Here is a 24,922-nt window from a genome sequence, read left to right on the forward strand (position 1 = left end):
CGATCTCACAAACTCCCGTCTGAAGTTTGAGCCCCACATCTCAGTTCGACGACGTTAAGCCGCTAGATGTGTCCATTTCCCTCTATCACAAGACACCTTTTGCTGACCCTACTAGAAGCAGGCCCCACACGGAGCTGCACAACACCCTGGGTCGTGAGCAGCACCCGATCAGCCGCCGTCCCTCGGATCGCTCCCGGAGCGTTCTCTCCTGCTGTTTTCGCAGCGCCGGAGCGTGCATCAGCCGATTACCGGTATTCCGCCCGCCTCGACACCGCCGCCGCAGCAAACCGCCCCGGGCGGCAGCGTCCGAACACGCTCGTAACCGCTCCAATACCCGGAAAACGGGCCGTAATTGATCGCCAGAGGCGTCGAGGTTAGAGGCGCTGCCTTCTTCCTGCAGCCAAGAGATGCAGGTGGCGAGAGGACAAAAACGCGGCGCTGACCGCCGTGCCGAGATGGCCTCAAGATAGCGCGATCAATGCGGCCACCGCGGCCGCACTGGGACGAGCGCCGGCCAGTGCGTGACACGCGACCCGACTGCGTAAGGTGGGGGCACTGACGGACGGGTCGCGGCGACGCACGGTCTCCCTGGGGAGGGAGGGTGGCGCGTCTACAGGTGGTGCGGAAAGGCGTCGTCGGCGGCTCCGGCGGCCGGGAGGCGTCCCACGGTGGTGAGGTGTGCCGCCCAGCCCAGCCCTCCAGCCACACCGGACAGGGCCAGTAGGTATGTCAGAGAAACGGGGCCGGCGAACACCGGGCACGGCACCGAGCAGATCGATATGCGTTTACCGGCGGGCTGACCACCGGTCCTCACAATCACCGGGTGGGGTGGTTAGTAACAACCAATTTTTCAAAAATAGACATGTACCCGAGCCAGAACACAAATTACTCAGTCCATTGTGGAGCTAAAACGGCACAATTCTGATATCACTCTGCATGACCAGGGACAATTATTCACATAAACTGACAGCGGGCAGTCATAATCTGATCTGAGCAACAAACGCAAATGCACCGGAGCATTTCCACATCACCATGCCCCCACACCGACAACGCTCATGGTAGATGATGACGAGTCGAATTTCGGACAAATGCCGCCCGACGCTGCAGCTGAGACCCCCCCCCCCCCAGCGTCTGTACCGGTTATATCTCGACGGGCTCATGGAGACCAGACGCGGAATTTCCGCTGCCGACCCGCGCCGAACGGTGAGAAGCGTCGGAGCAGGAAAGACGAGCACAGACGACCGACCGCCTCCGCACCCCGCGGCAACGGACCGACACCGGACACCGGACTGACAGAACGAGCGCTCCAGTTGCATGAGGGAAAGTGCCGGGTGCGCTCCGCCGAGGGACTCACGTACGGGATGATGAGTGGGGTTTACGCCCATTATTTCAGGTTATTTTGGCTGATTGAACGGATCGCGAATTTTGAGAAGAATTCATTAAAATTATGTCATGACGATTAAAACTGCGCATGTAAAAATAGGAATGTTCAATCTACCTTATTACGCGTGTGCACAGTGCAGACTGCAGGTGATCCTTCAGCCTAGTACGGTGTGATGAAGGCAGATACTCGGTCAGTTTGTTTTTTTATTTGCATCAAGCTTCAAAGCATATAGCTTTTTATAGCAAGGTAGCGTGGCGTCCGCACGTGCAACGTACTACAGTGCAAAACCCTGCATAGTAACTGCGGCGCGGTCAGCGTGAGGGCATCCGACCACGCCGGAGCGCCGCAGGGCTGCCGCTGCCCGCTACCTATACGAACTGGCGCCGCGCCAGCACATCAGCGCACCGGGCCGGCGCCGCGGGCCGGCCGACCGACAGCCATGTGCTACGGACAGAGATAGCTGAACCTGACCATGGTCATAATCATCCACATCACTATCATCCACGATATGGTAAAAAGCTGCAGTGCACAGCAAACGAATGTCTTCTAGGAGCTCCATGCACCCGCCAGTAGCCAGAAATCTCCACGATGACCGCCTGATTAGCGACTACCTACTGCTCTGCAGCTGAGCACGGCAAACAACAGCAACCGGCGCCGGAGGGGCGCCCACCTGATCAGAACACCGGTAGGAGTGTCCGGAGAGGATCGGTGGGGGATGGGCAGTGGGCTTCGGGCTTCAGTTCACCTCTGCACAGAGCGTCAGATGACGCGATAAATGACCAAACGAGTCAATGACATAAGCTTCGTGTTCCCTGTTGTACGGAATACGGATAGACCACTGTTTACAAACTATTGTCGGGCTGAATTCGGACGATAATTTCTGCTTACGTCTGGTGTATGTATGCGAGCACGGGTGCCTATTCAGAGGAATGTAAAAATATCTGGCGACGTGACGCCAAAATACGGGAGCAAAGAGGATAGAGCACGCAGTATCTGTTGCCGATAATGGAGGCGAACGACGCTTCGAAGCGGGTGCTGAGCTGTAAGTAGGAATTCAGTTAACTACTCGTTCAGTTAGACCCAAAAGAGCACGTGAAACCAGCCGAATGTTGAACACTGAATCAACAGGCGGCGGCCGACCCGTGAGTGGAGACGGACACCCGTCAGCAGGCCATTATTCATCCACCCCACGCGCCGGGCCGGGCAGGCTTGGAAACGGAACTTTGGAAATGTGTGTGGAAATATATTACTGGCGAACTAATCGATTTATGGTGATGCTTTCTGTGTAGCAACGTCATGGATCACCGCGCCACCTGCCGCGAAGCTCGCGGGGAAAAGGATATTAGCGAGGGTGTATTGCATTGCATGTTAAGTGTTCGGTAGGGTTGTGGTTTAGAATGACTGCGAGAATCAACCAATAGCTCTGTAGGTGCAGATCGTCAGACTATTTCCCACTCTATAAAAAAAAAAAACAAGGAACCAATCCTGTGCTGCGCCCTCGATTGATTGACTACTTGGCTTTTTGCCTTTTGTTGAAGGCGATTCGATCAATTTCATTGTAATATTCAATTAACACATGGCTTAGTTACATTTCACGCTTGCCCATTGTATGCATCTCTACTCAGTGTACTGCCGGGCCTGTGAGGGAGGTGTGCGGCGGTGAGTGAGCTCTGTTCGGAGGGGCCGCGGCAGCGGCGCGGCCGGCGCAGATAGGACCGTATTGAGCGCCACCGGCTCAGTCTGTCCGACGGCCAACGGGCCGGCAAACACCGGGGACCGCCCCCGGGCCGCGGCCAACAAGTTGGAACTACTGGACGACAAAGTTACTCGCTCATTGTGAACGTCATTCATTGGTCCTCATTCCACAAGAGAGACAGAGGCGTTATCGGTATGGTGACTCGATCAGCCGGCGTGAAGTCAATATCCGTTTTGGCCACGACTATACGAGTATAATATGTATAGTCGACTACAGAATGATGTTCCACTCCTCAGAAGCTATCAGTTGACCGCAGCGCTAAGTTGTGCCGTTTATCACGCAATTAAGCGTGTCGATTGTAAGCATTGGGACAAAGCTATAATTTGTGAACTCAGCCCGTGTGATGCGGCACAGCCTACCACTCCAGGCAAATAATTGCCTGTGAAAAGTGGAACATCATTCTGTAGTCGACTATACATATAGCGGAAGTGTGTTTATTATACGTACGCCTGTCCGTTTGAAACGGCGCCCTAAATCCCAGACACTGGTTCGCTCTATCAATATGACAAAGTCAGAGGTGTTCATTGATTCAAATAATATAAATGTGGTTCTGAGACTTTTGAGGCAGCTGGGCTGGACATAGAAATAAAAGTAAAACATTGCAGCTGCAATAAATTTGCGTAGCTATCTAGCTTTGACCAGCCTGTTTGAAATAAAATACCTATTGGGACATTTTTGGTTGTAGTAGGAAGGAAGCATCATGCACATTACAAATCTCAGAGTCTAACATAAAACACATCTAAGGACCAAGGCACAATACCCTAATTCCTCAGGAGTTTCACCCTCGTGCCGAGCCACTTCATCGCACCCCTGTGAGCCATTCCGAGGCACCGCTGCCGCTGACCCCGCCCCGGCCGAGCCAGGCACTGACTGCCGATGTCCCGCCATGATTGCCGCCGCCGGCACGGCTCGATTGGAGGCTGCCAGGTGGCCCAATATCGCCGCGGCAGGACGTGCGTCACCCGGCGCGCAGCAGGCGTGACATGCACATCACGTGCACCGTGCCACGGGCTGCCGGCCCGGTGCGGTGTACTGACCCGAGGGGACTGACGGTCCCGTGAGGTGTGGTGACCGAAACCAACGTCATGGGGTCGGGGTGTGGTCAGCTGCGTTGAGCTGACCCGAGGAGACTGCGGACGAGTGCGGTGCACTGACCTCAGCCATGGACTGCCGGCCCACTGCGGTGCACCGACCCGAGGCGGTGCCATGGGGTGTGGTCAGCTGCAGTGTACCGACCCGGCCTGGCCCGCCGCCGAGCTGAGTCGAGCGCTGGACGCTGGGTCCGGGGTCGACACTGGGTCAGACTGCGGCTCCCGACCGGTCCGGATATTGCAGTCCACTGAGCGGACAGGACGGAACTTGGTGCCGCGGAACGGATGTCACTACGAATTACCATGCGGTGGAACCGGCAACCTAACTGTCTGCTCAGGGCGAGAGCTTCCTTACCGCAACGCTTGTGAAGACCGCAGATGGCGAATTTAGTTTGTCTTGCACAACACGGCTGTACTGCGGCACAGTCTATCTCACGGGGTTTAGCTGTACTGCGGCACAGTCTATCTCACGGCGCTCGGCTGTACTGCGGCACAGTCTATCTAACGGCGCTCTTTTGAACTGCGGCACAGTCTATCTCACGGCGCTTAGGTGTACTGCGGCACAGTCTATCTCACGGCGCTTAGCTGTACTGCTGCACAGTCTATCTCACGGCGCTTAGCTGTACTGCTGCACAGTCTATCTCACGGCGCTCGGCTGTACTGCGGCACAGTCTATCTCACGGCATTTAGCTGTACTGCGGCACAGTCTATCTCACGGCGCTCGGCTGTACTGCGGCACAGTCTATCTCACGGCATTTAGCTGTACTGCGGCACAGTCTATCTCACGGCGCTTAGCTGTACTGCTGCACAGTCTATCTCCCGGCGCTCGGCTGTACTGCGGCACAGTATATCTCCCGGCGCTTAGCTGTACTGCGGCACAGTCTATCTCACGGCGCTTAACTGCACTGCGGCACAGTCTATCTCCCGGCGCTTAGCTGTACTGCGGCACAGTATATCTCACGGCGCTTAGCTGTACTGCGGCACAGTCTATCTCACGGCGTTTAGCTGTACTGCGGCACAGTCTATCTCCCGGCGCTCGGCTGTACTGCGGCACAGTATATCTCACGGCGCTTAGCTGTACTGCGGCACAGTCTATCTCACGGCGTTTAGCTGTACTGCGGCACAGTCTATCTCCCGGCGCTCGGCTGTACTGCGGCACAGTATATCTCACGGCGCTTAGCTGTACTGCGGCACAGTCTATCTCACGGCGCTCTTTTGAACTGCGGCACAGTCTATCTCACGGCGCTTAGCTGTACTGCGGCACAGTCTATCTCACGGCGTTTAGCTGTACTGCGGCACAGTCTATCTCCCGGCGCTCGGCTGTACTGCGGCACAGTATATCTCACGGCGCTTAGCTGCACTGCGGCACAGTCTATCTAACGGCGCTCTTTTGAACTGCGGCACAGTCTATCTCACGGCGCTTAGCTGTACTGCGGCACAGTCTATCTCACGGCGTTTAGCTGTACTGCGGCACAGTCTATCTCCCGGCGCTCGGCTGTACTGCGGCACAGTATATCTCCCGGCGCTTAGCTGTACCGCGGCGCAGTCTATCTCACGGCGTTTAGCTGTACTGCTGCACAGTCTATCTCCCGGCGCTCGGCTGTACTGCGGCACAGTATATCTCACGGCGCTTAGCTGTACTGCGGCACAGTCTATCTCACGGCGTTTAGCTGTACTGCGGCACAGTCTATCTCCCGGCGCTCGGCTGTACTGCGGCACAGTATATCTCACGGCGCTTAGCTGTACTGCGGCACAGTCTATCTCACGGCGTTTAGCTGTACTGCGGCACAGTCTATCTCCCGGCGCTCGGCTGTACTGCGGCACAGTATATCTCACGGCGCTTAGCTGTACTGCGGCACAGTCTATCTCACGGCGTTTAGCTGTACTGCGGCACAGTCTATCTCCCGGCGCTCGGCTGTACTGCGGCACAGTATATCTCACGGCGCTTAGCTGTACTGCGGCACAGTCTATCTCACGGCGTTTAGCTGTACTGCGGCACAGTCTATCTCCCGGCGCTCGGCTGTACTGCGGCACAGTATATCTCACGGCGCTTAGCTGTACTGCGGCACAGTCTATCTCACGGCGTTTAGCTGTACTGCGGCACAGTTTAACTGCCGGCGATGAGCTGCACTGCGGCACAGTCTATCTAACGGCGCTCTTTTGAACTGCGGCACAGTCTATCTCACGGCGCTTAGCTGTACTGCGGCACAGTCTATCTTACGGCGTTTAGCTGTACTGCGGCACAGTCTAACTGCCGGCGATGAGCTGTACTGCGGCACAGTCTATCTCACGGCGCTTAGGTGTACTGCGGCACAGTCTATCTTACGGCGTTTAGCTGTACTGCGACACAGTCTATCTCACGGGGTTTAGCTGTACGGCAGCGCAGTGAAACCCCGGCGGTAATTTGCAGACGACACACTGCCCCGAGCACTGACACGGTCGGTGACCGCTTCAAGGCAACTTGAACGATGCTCGGGCCGGGGTTCCTGAATTATAAAACAAGGGTCATAAAACCCTGCCACGCGACCTTTTGTTACGGTTGACAAACACTGGGACCGGTTATAACTGGACATTACAGTTGGACTGTGCTCGACATCAGGCGACTCCGGACGACTTCCGAGAACGATGAGAACGAGACCGTAAGGCAACTTAGTTTTCGATTTCAAGTTATCTAGTTACCAACATATATAACTTTTAGCAATCCATCATTTCCGCATCTTTCGAGAAGGCTACCATGGCTATACTCGTAGTTTGTGGGACACAACTAATAACGAGAATTGCGCTAGTGCTACTTTTACTTTCCGTGTGATTCTAGTGAGCCATTAATTTTGCTGACTCATAAGAGCTCCGAGTGTGGCATAATAATGTCGTTGGGCGTAATGTGATTTCTCTCGATAAGCACAAACCGCTTCAGTAGTCAGCATCACTTCCTGTCCCAGCATGAAACAGCGACATCTCATCCACTTGACTACGTAACTCTCCATCCTAATAAAAGCCAAGCGACGTAATTCATGTAATGAACGCCACTAGGTTTTTTTTTGTGTAAGTCGAGCACACACCACCCTCTCAAACCACGCTACCTGGCCTGACACTTGTCCCTGTGATCGGTGCCAAATGCTACATACAGCGCACACAGCGGGAACGGGGCGGCGGCCGGTCCGCCCCGCCCACTCTCTATATTGGGCTCGGAGCGGCACAGGGCGAGAGGGAGAGAGGGAAGAAGGTGAGAGAGGCAGAGCGAGAAGGAGAAAGAGACGGGGAAGAGACATCGGTAAAGTTGGTAATCACGGCCAGCCACAAAACACACGAACTTCCAATGTTTCCTATAACGGTGCCTGTGTCTTCAGTAACTTCCTTCATTTTCTTGAGTTACCAAAATTCTGAAGAAAAAAATGTTTGGCAATAGCAAGCAAATCACAAATCCAATCACAAGCCCTCTGGTAATATATAATAATATACAATGCACTCTAATAAATATCATCCGGTCACAAATACAGGCACATTCCGCGGTGGTGTTGCAAGTCGGGTCCGTTGTGGTTCCATGACACCCAGGGCCACTCCACAGCAGTTCACTACGGCCAGTCAGCCCGACAGCCGGCCGCCATGGATCGATATAGCGGAGATCGACAATGGACGCCCCTAGCTTTACAAAGGGCCCGACTGGCAGCAAGATGTATACTGAGCCAACGTTTTGTCTACATTGCTTTTAAATAATTGATTATTCCCTGCAGACCCTTGCCTTATGTAGTTGTTCGCTGATCGATTCTCGATGCCAGTCGGCGCAGGGCGGCAGCAGGGGCCCGGGCCAGTGTTCCTATAATTATCACATTGCCGTGCATGCGTTGTCATGCGTTTCTCACATTGCTGAAGGATCTTTTTGCTAATGCATAAACCTGTCTCCCGTCACCGTAATAAATGTCTCTCACTTCTCGTATTGTCGTAATAAATGTTCTCCGCTGCTCAAATTGCCGTACTAAGTGAGCCCCGTGGCCGGTCAGTGAAAGGATTGCCGTACTTGGAAGCCGACTTGTGTTATGTGTATGCAATCGGTAATCATAATGCCGTACTTTAAGATCCCTAAGGTACCTACTCGGTACTCACATTGCCGTGGATGTTTGTGCTGACGAAGACGGCGAGCGGGTCGGGCCAGGGCATGGCCAGGTACTGCTCCCACCAGCGGTTCACCACGATCGTGACGTAGAAGCCGAGCACGAACGACATGGGGATGAAGGTGCTGAAGTTGGCGCAGTACCGCGACACCTCCTCGAACAGCCTGCCGCGGAGGGGGGAGGGGGTCAGCGGGCGGGTCATCGGTCAGAGCGCTGGGTCACCGGTCAGACAGCCGGGGTCATTGGTTAGAGTTAAGGTCACCGGTCAGAGTGTTACCAGTCAGAAGGCATAGCCCGCAGGACAGCAGTTGGCTGCGACTGGGAGGCTTGCAAAATTTACTTTGCTTAAAATAATTCATGGATCATTCTCAATGCAGCAACGGTGTAGCATCGTGTGTCTTCCCACGATAAAGCGCTGCATTTCAACCCCCGAGGTGAATGTAAAACGAAATCAGCATTGCAGCGGCTCCAGGACATCAAAGGTAAAACACAGACCATTTTAAGATGTAGGAACAAAGCGAAAATCGTCTGAGGCAGCTGCAGCACAAGGACCCCGCTAAACTGACCCACTCGTAACGTCCCCCGCCACGAGCATTATACGTGCCAGGACCGCGGAAGACTGCTACTCACTGTCGGTGGTGCTCGTTCATGGCGAACCGGTACGACATGTTGAGAGTAAAGTACAGCACGATGTACAGCGACAGGTCCGGCCAGACCAACTTGTATATGCTGCCCCTCCATCTGAAATCGTGCCAAAATAGTCACACATCCAGCTCCAGTCCGGTGTGGCGGGAGTGGTGGGCGATGTGGTGGGTATTCAAATAAATGCATTGACGTGCCGGGTGCACTAAATGTGTACGGGCCATATTAGGCTGTAAATGCAAGCATTTAGTAAAACAAAACTAAAAACAATGATACATAAGAGAGCACAAGGGAAATGTTAAAACACAAGCGGGTGCAATAATATAAAAACAGCGTTTTAGTGACCATCCACTTATTACGATTATTACGATTATTACGATTATTACGATATATACGATTATTACGATTCGCGACTCCCCGGAGGCGGAGCACTAAGGCCGTATTATGAGGAGTCGATCTAACTCACCGGAAGAGGAGCTTCCAGAAGACGCCGAAGTTGCGTATGGACGCGACCTCGGTCTGATATGTAACCGTCATGGACGGCCCTTATTGAGCACGAGCTGAAACGGGCCAAACGGCGGTCAAAGGTCACGGCAAATCCCAGGCTGCGAAAGACCATAGACATATGCACCGCGACTCAAACTAGCGGGGCAAATGGGCCATAGAGGATTTTGGGACTCTTTGGTTCCACCTGAGGCCTACAAAACTACTGTGGTCGGCTAAAATCGGGAGACGCCGTAGCCTGAAGCCGTAGCCTGATCGGTTTGGGGTGATGGTTAAGTCGATTTTTAGGATCGATATCTTTGGGTGCCAGCTGCATTCCGCACAGCATACCGCCAGCAAACGAAACGGGTTAGCCGGACGGCGGTCGGCCTCGCAAGCCCGGCTGTGACATTCGGGAAAAAGGAAAGATACTTGACTGATTCAACCAACGGCTAGTGAGTCACAGAGGCTAAGCTCGTCCCGTTGGCATTGATGTGCTCCGGTGGACAGGCCGCCGAGTAGTAAAGTAATCTTGAGGCCGCCCACGTTGCTCAAACGGTCACCCGGAGGGGCATTCTGCAGCATTGGAGATGCCCTCACCGAAGCACAATGCTGCTGGCTGCGTGGCCATCGTCCCAGACAATGAAGCTTGATAATGGATGAGGAAGGGCTCGTCCTGGGAATCCAAGGGATGGTTATGAACCTTATGAATTACAAGGTAACACATTTTTTCCGACGTGCCTACACACTTTCATGCAGATGAACATTTGTATGGATCAGACGTGCTCACATTCGCGTAGAACCCGTTAACATTGCGTCTTTTGTAGCCATTGAAGTTGGACGAATCATTTAACCACAAAAATTGCATCTCATGCCCAGTGGCGCCATGTGGCGTGCGCCCCCGGCCGTGAACACCGGACAGGCCCACAAATAGTACAGCTTTGCTCAGGAACCGAGGTGCGGTTCGATTGGTGAGTGATTAAGTAAAACGTGCATACAACTTACAAGACATCTTCAAAACACGGCGGCAGCGATCAAGTGCGAAAAAGACCACGCTGATAACCCAAACGAGGGATATGGCTCTTCGGAGGGAGGTCAGCCACAGACGCCTGGCCTGGACTCGACGAGGCTGTTCACCGTAGAAACTAGTACAGCTGAGCCACCGAAGGTGAATGCAAACCAAACTAGGAACAGCGCGATTTCACCCCTGGGGTCACGGCAAGGGTAATGGGCTCAAACCCATTTCATTTCCATTAAAAAAATCGCCAATTTGGAGGATACAGAACGGCGATACCATAGCAAATATGGATTAGTCCTAGATTATTTCTTCACGTTGTAACTTGTAGGTAGCATATGTAATACACATGGGCACCTACCATTTAAACCAGTTAAACCACCTAAAAAAAGAGGCTAGGCCTCCTTTCTGAAGCATGATCCCTTGGCATGATCGGTGTTGTTAACTGCTTTTTGTACGAGTTTACGGCAACAGGAAGTATCTAGTGGAACTTTCTGAGTAAAGACTAAAGATAATGGAGCTGTATTACACAGAAAACTTTTGATTATCGTGACAGCGATTGGAAAATGAGCAAACATAGAAAACTCCAAATGAAATAAACATTTACCTACGAAGAAAAACAACCTGAACCGCGTTGTAACTTGTAAGACAGTCAAAAGCTTCAGTGCACGTTGTGAGAGGATGCGACAACCAGCAAAAATGGTTTAATGCAATCAACATAAAATCAGTTGGGCAAACTAGACTTTCGGAATCAAAATATGGAGGCATCAATAATTTGATTCTGGTGGGAGGAGCCTTGACCAAATATGGGCATGGAATCAATTTTTTGATTCATTTGGGTACACTTTTGACTTCAAATGTATCGTTACGGTTGAAAAAAGGCCCATGACGGTGAGAATTTTCTTTAAAAAGGTAGAAAAATGTGGTAGGTTTGCAAAAAGTGTTACCTCAAAGCTAAGAAATTGTCCCTTTGGCCTTGTGAATGGGAAAAAGACAGAGCCACTGTCCATCACGTAAAAGCTGTTTTGAGGAAATCACACTGTATGTTATTTTTGTATCATGAATCACATACTTAACAATCAGTATGTGTGTAAAATGGCAAAATTAAATTTTTAAACCCCTAATTATCATTGTTGTAGTGGTTTTGTATTATTTATATGGTTTTTACCTGTTGCTTCAGTTTTTGTATTCTTGACATTTAAAAATTGTGAATTGTTATCAAATGTAGTGAAGGTAAAGTACAACAATGCTATAGGTATCTGTTGTGGTGCTGAGGATACCACTAAATGAGAATAATAGCAAGATAAATGCTGTATTCTTGCAAGTCATTGTTGCCTATCTGTTAACATTACCTGTGAATCAAAATAATGATTAGCCAGCTGATGGGGAATCAATATTATGATTATCTGTTTAAAGTGAATCAATTCCTTGATTGCCTTTCACTACCTATAGAATTCAAATTGTTGTGATAGGAGCAATATTATTTTGCTTAGGAGATAGTTCCAGCATTTCTCTTCAAGATCAAGCATGCTCCTTCTTGAAACACTCTCTTATTTTTATGTGATTGGTAAGTTAGAAATGGTCTGCATTTTTGCCCAAATATGGTCATAAGGAATCAATCTTTTGATGCCTCCATATTTTGATTCCAAAGGTCTAGTTTGCCCAACTGAAATACTCACGCTATTCCTTCAAATATTCCTGACCTACTTCACAAGCACTCGCAAGGCCCCAGACACCAGTAGCCAGTAACCCGACCTCACAACCACAAACACGAGCCACGACTGCGTGCCAATTTCCCGTCGGAGATTTCCCAGCTCAAGCTCTCGGTTGTCTGCTGGTTCACGATAACACAGCGAATCGATGTCAGCGCCCCTAGCGGTTAGCATCGCTTTTGTATCATACACATCATAAATGTCGCAAAATGTTTAGCATGCTTGGCATGCGATATTTGCCGCTAATATATGACGTCAAAATAAGATAACAGTGAAATGATGCCTACAGCCGAAAAATTGAATGAAAAACGAACAGTAAAAGCAATGAATACAATAACAATATTTTTTTCAATCGATTACTACAGGAACATAAAACATATGCCTTTGTTATTCGTGTTGTTCCTGGATTACAATATGTGTTGAATTGATTAACCACATACGTATTCAGTTAAAAATTGAATCATCCTCAGTATTGCTTTTCATATAAAGTTCAGCTTTTTAACTGCAAAATAATTATTGAAAATAAAAATTTAGCATAATTACAAAAACTTTTATATTGACGTCATACAGCATATATTTTGTGTTCTGACGTGTACAAAGTAGTGGCACAAGTCGCACATTTGTGTACAGCTGTTCTGGTTCGCCGGGGTGCGATCAAGGCCCTATATACCAGGTAGGGTCGTCCGGCGATTCTACCTTTTCGTGACGTCAGCTCGTGACGTCATTTGGAGTCAAGTCTCGAAGCCCCGTTCAATCTCCATGTAAATGAGCGATTTTCGAAGCACTGTAGAATGAAGTCTGCACAAGATATATCAAACCTAAGTATCTTATCTGAAAGAGCAGACAATTTTCTGCAAGTTATCTATTACCTGTTTTTCGCTAAATCTTTTGCTTTTTTCACATGTCCCCCCCATGTCTCCGCAGCCTCCCTGCCGCCGGCCGCCGCGCGGTCGCGGTAGTGTAGTGGTTAGCGTGCCCGCGCAGTATTCCGAAGGTCCCGAGTTCGAATCTATGCGGTGCGGAACTTTAATTGCAATTCCAAGCTGAATATACGCACATCCATAATAAATTATTATTCGTATAGCTAAACTGTCACCAAGCTATCCATATAAATTGACTTCACCCAAAATATCGGCAAGATTCTATTAAAATATAAATTCAAATATGGCGGCTTGGACTGCCGCGTGCGTTAGGCTCCGCCCATAGCTCCGCCCACATGCGTGACGTCATTCGTGTTAGTGGACACGCAGAGAGATAGGGGACGACATGGGCCTGGGTGCGATGTGGGGCCTTGGTAACAACTGGATTTCCATTACGTCATGGGTGATGATGTCACACCACGGGTGACGTTTCACTGCTGCTGCTGCTGTCCACGGAGGGCAGCGTTTGTGAGTGGAAAACAGTAGCAACATTGTAAATGAAGGCAGTATTGGCGCTTATGCTACATATGAAATTTATAACAACATATTGATATTGGTGAATGTTTATTTTTGTTACTTTTCATAAACCCTCCATTTCAGAGGGTCTGCATGCAAAATTTCTGTTATTTTTTAGAGTCAAGCTATTGTACTAAGGGATTTATTTTGGCAATTTAGTCATTTGTTAGGTTATAAGGCTGCAGAAACTTTTAGTTGAGGTTGGTATCCATTATCCAGTTGCAGCTATAATCGTGTCATATTTTGTATCATTTTCTGAACATGTAAACACCTACCTATATGAATTCAAATTTTGTGATTGTAGAAAAGCAGTTACCCTCACATTGCAGCGGGGATTAGAACAATTAACCACACTTGTTATACAAAAAGCCTGTTTGCCATCAATTTTGGGAATCCAAATTGGGTATTGGTAAGGTAGATGTAGCACAAGCTGCCCGATGCACGAGAATGGGTCTTTCTAACCAAACCTTACCTAACCTGACCTACAACCTACAGCCTTAAACCTAAAATTTACAACCTACGACCTAGTCCTACGGTATGGCATATCACAACAGCTTGTGCTACGTCTGCTAGTGCTACCATGACCCAACTTTGTGCCAATTCATACCAACTTGGGATGACAGTCACTGCAGATGACAGATGTGTGCTGACCATGCAGGTCTTTGTTACAATTGCAATTCTATTGTGTTACAGGTTCGGCGTTCTACAGCTGCGACCCGCCATGGCTGGGCCACCGCAGCGGCATCACCTTCAGGGTGGACCTGCCCGTGGCCACCCGCCGGTCGGACCCGCCTGCAGTCCGCAGGGAAGCTGCCCTGCGAGCCATTGCAGAGCTCCCGCACCCGGACGTCACTATCTGGTCGGACGGCTCGGCTCGCGGCGGACGGAACAGGGCGGCGCAGGCGCTGATCCAGTTCCACCACCTCAACAGAGAAGAGACCGTGCGCGCTCCTGCAGGGGCGGTCTGCTCCAGCCTAAGAGCAGAACTGACCGCCATGCGCGAGGCGTTCGCGGCTGTGGCCGGCCTGGAGGACGGGGAGTTGGCATCGACCAAGTCGGTCCGCCTCCTCACCGACTCAAGGTCTGGGCTCCAACTACTTGGCCGCGGCCCAGCTAACCAGACCATGGCCCTGGCCGCCGAGGTGTGGAGGCTGCTGAGTGCTGAGCACCCTCACCGAGAACGGCACCGAGACGGTGCTCCAGTGGGTGCCAGGCCATGCCGGGCTGGACGGCAACGAAACCGCCGACCTCCTGGCTGGCGAGGCCACGGCGGGCGACCAAGACAGCGCACCGATCGACCTGTCGAGTGCGCGGGCCGCCGTCACGCGCCATGTCCGGGAGCTGTCGCGACAGAGGGCAACCGCTGCCCACCCGCACCCGGACCCCACGCCTGGCCACGACTCCCTGGCGCGCTGGGGTCGGTGACGCTGTCCCAGCTGAGGACCGGCACATCACCGCTGACCCGTGACACGCTCCACAAGATTGGCCCGGAAGCCGACGACGAATGCCCCGCGTGCGGGGAGCCCGACCGCGCGGCGCACCTACTGACCGATTGTCCGGCCTATGAGGCGGCCCGCCGCCGCCGCTGGGGTGTCGACCCTCGCCTGGTCGACGTCCTCGGCGGCCCGGCGACGAAGGTCGTCACCTTCATCGAGGATGTTGGGCGGACCGAGCCGCCGCTCGACCCGCCTGCGCCGCCGCCCCCCTGAGCGGGTTGGCAATGGGATGCAGAAGAAGAAGAAGAAGCAACTGCCAGCGCGCCACGGCGGCGAAGCCGAGTTCCGCCGCTGGACCGCCCGCGCAATGGCCAGCAAGAGACAACCGAATCACAACACCTACAATTACGTTATTATGGTATTGACATTGTTACAATTAACCCTGCTCTTTCGAGCGTGGATGCACGCTGAAATTGTCGCATAATTCCATGCAGCTTCCACCCTTCTGCAATACAAAGTTTGAATACAAAGTAGTCTTACAATAGGTTTAGAACTTATGTGCAGATTGTCGATGCTGGTTGACTTGATGATTGGAATTGTGTTTATCTGTTTATCTGTTTTGACTTAAATATATGGCCATGTACTATGGCCTACCTTGGGAAGTGTCTCTGATTTCAACAAAACATTTTTCATCAGGATACGCTGCAGGGTACATAGTACATACGTAGTGAAAATTTTGAGCATGTATGGGTGCGCATGTGGAGATGTAGACTGCGAATGAGACGGACTACGACGGTTTTTGAACCAATTAAATCTGATTGACAACATAATGTAGGATTAAAAACTGACTGTCAGAAGAATATTCACAGAATATTCACTTCACCCAGTACAACGAAAAGGGAAAGTCAGGAAACAGGCAGGGTACATCTCGAAGATCAATCAAATTGCAGGTGCCGATTGGTTATGGATCATTGTAGCTCAATGTACTGCCTTGTGCTGCTTTATTGATTGAAATTGCTTCCAGCTTGTATTGAAAGAAGTCATTATGGAAGAATTAAAAAGGTTCTTGAAAAATTTAAATACTTTGAATTGATATTTATGCAGAATTATACACCCGTATCATTCTTTACATGTCAATATTTGTATATTATCTAGCATATAAGAAAATAGTGGCCTCAAGTTTCTAGAAAATATCTGATTTTACTCTCAGAGCCACTGCAGATCCCTAAAAAGTTAGGAGCCGTCTTCATTATTGAATGTATAAACCCAAATAAATTATCACTGCTCAAAAGTGGAAGAAATGACAAATGAAATAAAGTTTTCCTACAGCGTTGCAATCCAGATTTCAAGATAGTGATGGGCGCACTAGAAAGCAAGTAAAAGTACTCCACAAGGCAAAAGTAAGGAACAAGAATATCCTTATACTGTTTCAGAATTCGGTAACAAACATTTTTTGTGTGTTTTAAATACCCGAACAAATCGATTCCAGAATCAGTCTTGATAATATTATATGGTTTTTGTATGGTGTTGGTGGTACTTGAATGACCAAAGTCAGTACATGTCCATCACCTTTCGATATTTCCGTGGTGCTCGTTCCCATTTCATAGCTGCTCACGGTGTTTTCTGCTGACGTCATATGGTGCTGCTCCACTAGCGCCACCATACGGCGTCAGCTGGCGAATTATCCAGTTAATACCAGAGCCCGCGATGTGCGCTGTGTTGTATATGTAGTGGTTAAATAAGCGTGTTTTGGCTGTATTTTCGCTATTTTTAGCCTGACTGTCTCTCAACATTGTAAATTTAGTGGGCAAATTTAAAACATTACCTTCCTCTATCAGGTGAGCTTTTTGTGAGAAAGTAACCATATCGATTTAAGTTTGTTTGCCTCGGTCAAAAATTAAATTTATTCACTTCATTTTAGGTATATGCTACTAAATAGCCATTGCTTCGGAGAAAGGGTTCCAAAGGAATGGCACATAATTTTTTAATTTTTTTGGCTTATATTTGTAGTGTTTATGAATAATAACGCCTTCACAATCCGTCTTGTTGCTATCAGTTCATGTTAACGTCAAGCCGCAGCCGCAAAGTTTATGATTGCATAACATAGGTATTGATTTGTTTCATTGGTCATGACCTTCTTGGTTTCATCTGCTTCATTCTGTTAAGCAAATTCAAGGACTACTTTCAATGATTGAGGCAGAGTTCATTCAATAAAGATAACTTTCTGCCAATAAGCACATGAATTATTTCTCTTGCAGAAGTCATGCACATCTATCTGGTAGTATCAGTGCTAGTGGTGCACATGGTGCAGGCTGAGTATCGCCAGCCTCCAGGTGTCAACCCGAACCACTACCAGCAGCCTGGTCAGGTACCTCAGCAGCAGCAGCAGCAATTCCAACAGCCTCCACCCCAGCAGCAGCAATTCCAGCAGCCACCTCCTCAACAACAGCAACAGTTCCAGCAGCCACCTCCTCAACAACAGCAGCAATTCCAGCAGCCGCCTCCCCAGCAGCCACAGCAGGGTGTTCCGCAGCAGCAGTTCCAGCGCACGGTAAGCTTAGCCTTAAATTTTTCTCATAAAAAATGGTTAGGTTTCATGGTTAGGTATGAAAAATGACCATTTGCAGCACCTGTGTGAGTGTGTGAGTGTGTTTGCTCTGTCACTTCGCCCATGTCCTGGCCCTTCAATGCATTTACTCCACCTGCTTGACATCCATGCTGTCAATGTCCTACTTCCCTGTCATCCAGTCCCCTGTCCCTGCAGCCATCTGTCTGTTCCCCGTGTTCCGTTCGTTGGGCGCCCAGGCTCCGTCGGTGCCGTACCGCTCCCGATCGCGGCTTGTCCACCCGCCGGAGGATCCGGACCGGTCCGACCGCTCTGATAATCCGACCGGCGCCGTGACTGGGCGCTCAGCCGACCGGCCCCTCGGCCGCACAGGAAATTGACGGGAAACGGCAACAGGAAATCGTGCGGGATTTTTACACCTGTGCATCTCTGCCTTCTCCATTCGGCACCGGCATTGGCCGCTGTTACCGTTATGTTATGCTGTCTGGTTCAGTGTACCTATTCTGTTTGATGATTGGATTTCAATAACGTCTTCACGAACCTTTGACGAACGCGTCAAATTGCCTTTTGTTTCTATTTATTTAGATTATTGCAATCAATCTGATCCCTGTAGAGCGCTCTACCGCCTCCTAAGTCCTAACTGACTCGTGAAATCGTCTCTTCGGCAGGACGGTCACGGCCACGGCGGTCACGGTCAGCAGCAGGCCATTCTCAGGGACAAACAGCAAATCACCGCCGAAAAAGAGTAAGGATACCGTACTTCGAGTAGTTCGGTGTGCTCGATTCTGTGTGCTGGACTCGGAAAGACGGAAACTCCAAAAGCCGAAGACTTCTGATGCATGAATGAATAATGAATGAATGAATGGGTGCATGAATGGGTGAATGGATGAATGAATGAAACCATTTGATGAATGAATAAAGGAATGAATAAACTTGCAACTTAATGATTGATTTGATATTTCTTTTAACAAACACCTTAAAATAGGTCCCACACATCTATCAAAAGGTCTCCGTATTTCACCGCTGCCGCACTTTCACCGTCAGTCACATCAAGGAGCACCTGGGGGCGCCGATCGACACGTCCAAAATGTCCGAGGAAGAGCTGCAGTTCCACTACTTCAAGATGCACGACGCCGACGGCAACAACAAGCTGGACGGCCTCGAGCTGGTGGCCTCGCTGCAGCACTGGCACGGTAAGGAGGGCGGCGGTGGTGGTCCGTCGCCGAGGGGGTGGGAGTGTGGTGCTGGTGACGGTATGGTGCTGGAAGGCGGGGTGTGGTGTCCTCACTGTGTGGGGAAAGTGGGGGTATGGCTGTGTCAGTCACTGCGTTTTTACGAGACGGCTGCGGGCTGAGGTCATTGTCTTTTTAGGTATATAAACTACTCCGGTATTTTTTATCTCATCCCTTTATTTTTCATTAATCGCTCCATTCTTCTGAGGAAGATTCCCTTATCTTGTTTAATGATTAACCTTATTCCCATTTTAATGTATACGTTTTCCGTCTATCCCTCGTGCGAACGTCAGTATCGTCTCACCAGCTGAGACCGTTGCCATTGTCCGGGCCTGTCATTTAGCACCTGTTCCCGTCAGTTATATGATAAAGGTGCACAGATGCTGTGTTGCTACCACTTGCCTCACAGGCATTACGGATCACATAAATGCCGTCAGTGAAGCAAGTTTGAGCCTTTGCCATGCATCGTCATTAGCTCAGACACGTATTTCCTTAAATTGGGTGATGTACCTTTCAATGAAGCAGAACTTTCTTTCGTCATACGGCCGTCATTGAAACCACGGTGTGGCCGACTGTCTGTCCTGTCCTCTGTGTCCTGTTTTCCGCCCCCCCCCCACCGCTGATGAGTGCCGCCGTGTCAGCGGGTCTGGTGGAGGTGCCGTGTGCCGCTCTGTACGGGTGTCCCGTGTGTGCCCCCTCCTCCCCCCCTGTCCGCCGGCTGACCGGGCCGTCCGTGCCGCGCGCAGACCAGTCCAACCACGAGCCCGGCCACCCGGTGCCCGAGAAGAAGATCTTCACCGACCAGGAGCTGTTCGAGCTGATCGATCCCATCATCGACCAGGACGACCGCAACCGGGACGGCTACATCGACTACTCCGAGTTCATGTTGGCGCAGCAGAACCAGCCGCCGCCGCCGCCGCAGCAGCAGCAGCAGCAGCAGCAGCAGCACGGCATGCCCGCCTAGGTGTGAGTGCGGTGCACAGACTCGGTGACTGCCAGCTCAGGCCAGCCGGGGGATGGACGGGGGTGCTCGGACGCACAGACAGAGGTCTCTGAGGAAGGAGAGGGCGGTGCCCAGGCGGGATAGGTGTCAGGTGATCGGGAGTAGGGTGTAGGTATGTGGAGTGACCGGAGCCGGCGGCTGCGGAGCGCCGGCCGGGGACGGGCTGCTGTCCCCGCCCGGTCAGTATGTGGTCCCGAACAGACCGCTGTCCCGGCCGCTCGGTGTCTGGTGATGTGTCTGATCTGACGAAGCTGATGACAGCCGCGCTGATGACCGTCTGACGGCTGAGCGTCGTCTGTGGGTGGCACCAATCAGCGCCAGTCTAGGATACATGTTCAGGATGTGACGCTGATCCTCATATGACGCCGACTGCGCGAGATGCATCTATTTTTATAACGCATGAGCGGGATTGCGTGGATATTATCAGAAATTATATTTGGAATTATTTGCGGAAGATAGCAGGGTCGCATGTTTCAAATTAAATGAGGTATGGTGCTCGTATTACCATATATGGTTTTGCACAACGATGCGTATATTGGAATGCTTTGGACGTATTTCTGCGCTTCCATAAACAGTCTTTGGCTATTCCTCATGATGTAATCAGATGAGCTTAACGTTGCACAGAGACCACTTTTCCCTTGTGTCGAAACACGAATAATTGGCGATGACGTGTTCAAAAGTGCAGAGCGCATGGCAACTTAATCAAATGACATTTTCGCTATTCATTGTTCGTTTGATGCCTGAGCTGCTTTATTTGCATTTTTGTCTTCATTCATTTGCTATTTGCGCTGTTTTTCCTTCTGTTTTTTTTTTTTTTTTGCATTTTGTTCGATGTTTCAAATGCGGCTGTCCTGAGATTATGGTAACGTTCTGTTTGCACCTTTCGCTACAATTTTGTTGAGATTACTTGAGTTTTTTTTATTCGTTTCTTTTTGGCATAGGTGTTATTTTGAAGGTGAATGTGAATCCCGTAACAAAAAATATTTGCGTTTACGCCGTAGCATTGCGCGTGATTTCGACTACATGGCTCGAAACAGTCGTAGTTCGGCTATTTACTTTTTTATTAACATGAAGGTTAAATTTCGCCGCTCATGTATGCGTTTGCTCGAGTATTGGGCCGGTCCGTGTTTTTGTAATCACGGTTCATGCTCCCCTTCGTCTATATTTGCCCGTTGGCCCATTGCTGGTTACAACTATGTGCAATGCCAGGGATAGGACCTTATGCACCGGCGGTGGCGACCGGTGGGATATATCACATGTTGCTCGTGCCCCAGTTGAGATCGGGCACCTGCCGGCAGGCGACCATTCCAATTGCGAGGTTCGTGTGCACGCCCTTTAGTGTTGTGGCGGTGCGACGTCTGGTGTCTGTTATGTGAATGTGAGAGGCGCTCCTTTGTCCGTGAGCAGCCACTCCATCCGTTCTCGTAATTGGCGACCGCGGTGCGTGTGGGAAGATCGTTTAGATGGTTGTTCGTCACAAATATATGGTCGGTTTTTGTTATTAGTTTGTGAAAGTTTTGGCTGTCTCAGCCCAGGGCGGTCTGATTTCGCTGTGTGTCCTGTTCCGTGTTCATGCATGCCGTTTTTCGGGATCGATGTGTCAGTTACTAAAACGTGTTGTCAAACGGAGAGCACAGGGGGCCGAGCGAGCCCCGTCCGTTCGCCGCTCCGCACCTGCCGATGGTGACGATGACGGCACAGTCCAGCTCGGTCAGTCGCACGGAGACAGACAGGTGAGTCTCCCAGCGGCCCTACTACACAGCCCCTGCTCACCAGTCCCCACTCCCTAGTCGATTGGCTTGTCAAACGGTTGGTGGGTGCCGAGGGGTGCATTGCTTGGTATTTTCATTTGTTCATTAGCGTGACTATCATCAAATAAATACGTCTGTTATGCTTGCTTTATTAGAATGAGTTAAAAACCGATCACGTGTGTCGTGTGGAACCCGAACGTATTGCTTCAACATCCGTCATCCATCATTCGCATAGACCTCGCAGCGATCTCATTTGACTCACAAAACCTGGCCGTGCGGTAACCACTCGAACCCTGCGCCCCACTGACTGCCCACCCTGTCGCTCCTCAGACGACGGTTCAGGCCAGGAGACGCCCGATTACCCAGAGTGGAAGATTATCGAGATGGTGGACCTGGCTCTGCTGGACGCCGACAGGAACCGAGACGGCCTCATCAGCTGGCCAGAGTACAAGCTGGCAGAGTCCAGAAAGTGAGCCCACCGTGGTGAGGTTGGCTGAGGAAGACACCTCAGAGCGGGCGTCAGTGCCGGGCAGTTACGAGCGAGGCAGGTGTCGGGTGGAGGGCATTCTAGGTTTGGAGATTTCAGGCGTCCGGAAATGTTTTGTGTAGGGAGCGGGCTTGGGAGGCTAGATAAGACATTCGGGTAGCGTGTCCTCAAGTCCAGCGACAAAGTTGGCCGGATGAGGGGCTCCGGCAGAGACATCGTTTTTTGTTCTTTAGTTACTTGCAAGGTCATGGGTCACATTTCGATTATTCACATTGCTGCGATATACTGTACACATCCTGGGGATCGGGCCGCCGGCCCATCTGTCCGTCGACTCGTAGTGTGATACAAGTACGATATCAGTATTACTCAAGTAACTGGCGATGTGTCTCCAATGTGACGTCTCTGGCTACTTCAGCTACATTTGTGCATTCTCCGTATAAAATAAACTCGTAGAAAACGACCGTGCATGTCACCCTGGAATGTCTGTATTTTATGTTCACGTTACATATATTATATACACGGTACTAAATAAACTAATTACCTAGCACGTCAATTATCCTATCCATTGCACATAATGCGCCATTTAACTATTCACTACTGGATGACTTCACATTCACTCATTCATAACCATGCGCCACAGTTATGGCAACGGCACAAAAAGTTACTCCATACATGAAGAAGACACACAGAATGGAAACCAGAAATTCCACCGTTCAACGACACGAAAGCCGACTAAGAGTGTAAGAAACTGTGCGATACGAATGCTACGATATGATAGTAATTCATCGTCATAGAAAATTCATGAGAATCCGGTTTGAGATTTTCAGTTAACACAGAAAGAACAAAGATACAACTCTGGAGAAGCAGATATCACTCAAATGGTCTCAGTTCTGCGACAAATTCGCATGCACTGGGACTCTCCCCACAGTCGCATTCGCTGCTCCTCGCCCTCCCAGCGTGCCGTGTATAAGCCCGATCATTACTCCGGCTTGAAGTGTCCCCACTGGCGGTCCATGAGCAGCAGGATGTTCTTCTTGAGGTCGGGCCCGATGAGCGGGTTCATCTGGGCCATGTAGCAGTAGAGCCAGAACAGCCAGCAGACCACTGCCGTGATGATGAGACAGCTCTGTGTGACGCCACGGTTTGGGCCCTTCCGCACAAAGAAGGGCAGCACGCCGCCGATGGCCGCCCAGAACAGTGTCACGATCACCAGAGGAATGGCAGAGGCGCCCATGGTGGGAGTGCAGCACGATCCTGGGGGCGAACATAGCACAGATTTCAGCCAGCAGGAGTGGCAGGTGCCAGATGGGAAAAATATTCACATGGGCAGTTTGACAGGGAAGGATGGAACAAAACATTTACAATGGGTATTGGGTAGGCAGGACAGTACAGGCAGAAGGGTTCTAAGTGAACAAACCATTTGCAATAATACCTAACGAGTTTAAAAGAATCAATATTGCAGTTATGTTATAGCACCAGCCACCATTGTAGTTTTATCTACCTTTCAAACTTCATAAAATCAAAGGTAGATGGCACCATATTCCTCAAAGGCTGAGCACATTCCTTTCTTGCTGGTTGCCAGCTGCCCAAACAATGTGGAGCCCTTTGGCCCCAAACTCATTTTCACCAATTTACGGCACTGAGCCTTGTATAACGGACCATACAGGGGGAGTGTGACCTCATAGAGAACAGTCTTGCTGGGATAGTCTAAGGTTAGTGGAAGCAGCAGCCAGTTGAAGTCAGCTGGGCAGGACAGAGCTTGTCCAATTTCAGTGGGCAGTCACTGGTCAGTTGACGTACCCATCCTCCCATCACACAAAAGAGCCCAAATGGTTGGTGGGGATCACAGTCCATGCCTCTGCATAACAAGCTGATTTGCAATGATGCATATATTCAAAATACGATTTGGTATAAATGATAAAAATAATAACTTCAGCAGTAGGCGCAAACAAAATGAACCGTCATTTATAGTTGCCAAATTCTTCGACTCTAGGAACAAGCTACAGGAACGAGTTTATTGCTATAAATGGCTGAACAAATGCTTCTAAAAGCCCCTCTCTTTTGTAGAAACGTAATAAATTACAGAATTTAAGTTATTAACCCTACTTTAACACATAATTCCGTCCAAATTCTTACCTTATCCTCTCCGTCCCGCGCCACTTTGTACACAAAGCATAAGAAATTGTAATTAACTTACTTCTTCTTGGTACTTCCCAAACGATTATTGACGTCATCAAAAAAGACAAATAGTAGTGACTTACTCGCAGTGAATTCTATAAAATTTACAGAAAAACGCAATTTATTTTCGATATAAGCCCTTAATGTTTCTTATATGTTCAATGATAGCCTAAATTTCATGTAATGAACTAACATTTATTTCGAAATATAAGCGTGAAGGATTTAGTTTGATGACGTCAGTAGCAGAAATCAATGGAGGGAGTCTTGTTTGTTTCGTAGAGGCTTGAAACAACTCCACAGTCATGTGATTAGTGGTGGGAGTTACGATTCAGAGTAGGTACTCTTCTTGTAATAGGTACTTGAATACTTGCAATCGCTACGACTGATGCATGTTGACCCGGCAGAGGTAGTGTGAATTACGGCCGTATATGTTAAGCTCACAATTCCCGAGATCGCGCTCGCATACCCCCCCCCCAAAAAAAAAACGGCATCGCAGCCCAGCCCAGCCTTAGCCCCGCCCACATGCCAAGCACCACCGCCCACCGGGTCGTTTTGCTTGGCGGGGGGGGGGGGGGCAAATTATGACCAACGGTTGTTGACGGGTGGCAGTAGTCGGAAAGAAATTGACAGAAACCGAGCCA

General features: G+C 50.2%; 3 protein-coding genes across 9 annotated transcripts in view; 1 reads left to right on the plus strand and 2 right to left on the minus strand.

Annotated features, from left to right (window-relative positions):
* Positions 1–12,313, minus strand: part of LOC122382331 (flocculation protein FLO11-like) — a 45,561-nt gene extending 33,248 nt beyond the window's left edge. Inside the window, exons 1-4 of the mRNA XM_043367525.1 lie at positions 12,160–12,313; positions 9,449–9,542; positions 8,971–9,081; positions 8,333–8,504 (exon numbers count right to left, since the gene is read on the minus strand). Of these exons, the coding sequence (XP_043223460.1) occupies positions 8,333–8,504; positions 8,971–9,081; positions 9,449–9,519 (354 nt within the window). The 5' untranslated portion in view covers positions 9,520–9,542; positions 12,160–12,313. The remainder of the gene's footprint in view (positions 1–8,332; positions 8,505–8,970; positions 9,082–9,448; positions 9,543–12,159) is intronic.
* Positions 12,314–12,807: 494 nt separating this feature from the next.
* On the plus strand, positions 12,808–22,563 carry LOC122382338 (multiple coagulation factor deficiency protein 2 homolog). 4 transcript variants are annotated; one of them, XR_006256671.1, is made up of 7 exons: positions 12,808–12,842; positions 16,769–16,902; positions 17,323–17,615; positions 18,299–18,375; positions 18,675–18,823; positions 19,609–21,087; positions 21,126–21,366. XR_006256671.1 is itself a non-coding variant. In XM_043367539.1 (6 exons), the coding sequence occupies exons 3-6, from the start codon at positions 17,328–17,330 to the stop codon at positions 19,824–19,826; spliced, it is 732 nt and encodes a 243-aa protein (XP_043223474.1). In that variant the 5' UTR covers positions 12,817–12,849; positions 16,776–16,902; positions 17,323–17,327; the 3' UTR covers positions 19,827–21,366. The 4 variants fall into 4 exon arrangements, 3 of the variants coding, with proteins under 3 accessions (XP_043223474.1, XP_043223481.1, XP_043223495.1); XM_043367539.1 differs by having other exon boundaries at positions 12,817–12,849; positions 16,776–16,902; positions 19,609–21,366; XM_043367546.1 differs by having other exon boundaries at positions 12,826–12,842; positions 19,609–21,366.
* Positions 22,564–22,568: 5 nt separating this feature from the next.
* LOC122382350 (V-type proton ATPase subunit e-like) lies at positions 22,569–24,447 on the minus strand. Of its 4 annotated transcripts, none has more exons than XM_043367581.1 (2): positions 24,240–24,447; positions 22,569–23,357 (listed from the first exon to the last, which is right to left on the minus strand). In XM_043367581.1, exon 2 carries the CDS (start codon positions 23,335–23,337, stop codon positions 23,083–23,085), a length of 255 nt encoding a protein of 84 aa, XP_043223516.1. In that variant the 5' UTR covers positions 23,338–23,357; positions 24,240–24,447; the 3' UTR covers positions 22,569–23,082. The 4 variants fall into 4 exon arrangements, with proteins under 4 accessions (XP_043223516.1, XP_043223524.1, XP_043223532.1 ...); XM_043367589.1 differs by having other exon boundaries at positions 24,205–24,242; XM_043367597.1 differs by lacking the exon at positions 24,240–24,447 and adding an exon at positions 24,210–24,233.
* Positions 24,448–24,922: the final 475 nt, after the last annotated feature.

Source organism: Amphibalanus amphitrite, unplaced genomic scaffold (genome assembly GCF_019059575.1).
Source record: "Amphibalanus amphitrite isolate SeventyFive unplaced genomic scaffold, NRLGWU_Aamphi_draft 000011F_arrow, whole genome shotgun sequence".
In the NCBI taxonomy this organism is placed as follows: Eukaryota; Metazoa; Arthropoda; class Thecostraca; order Balanomorpha; family Balanidae; genus Amphibalanus; species Amphibalanus amphitrite.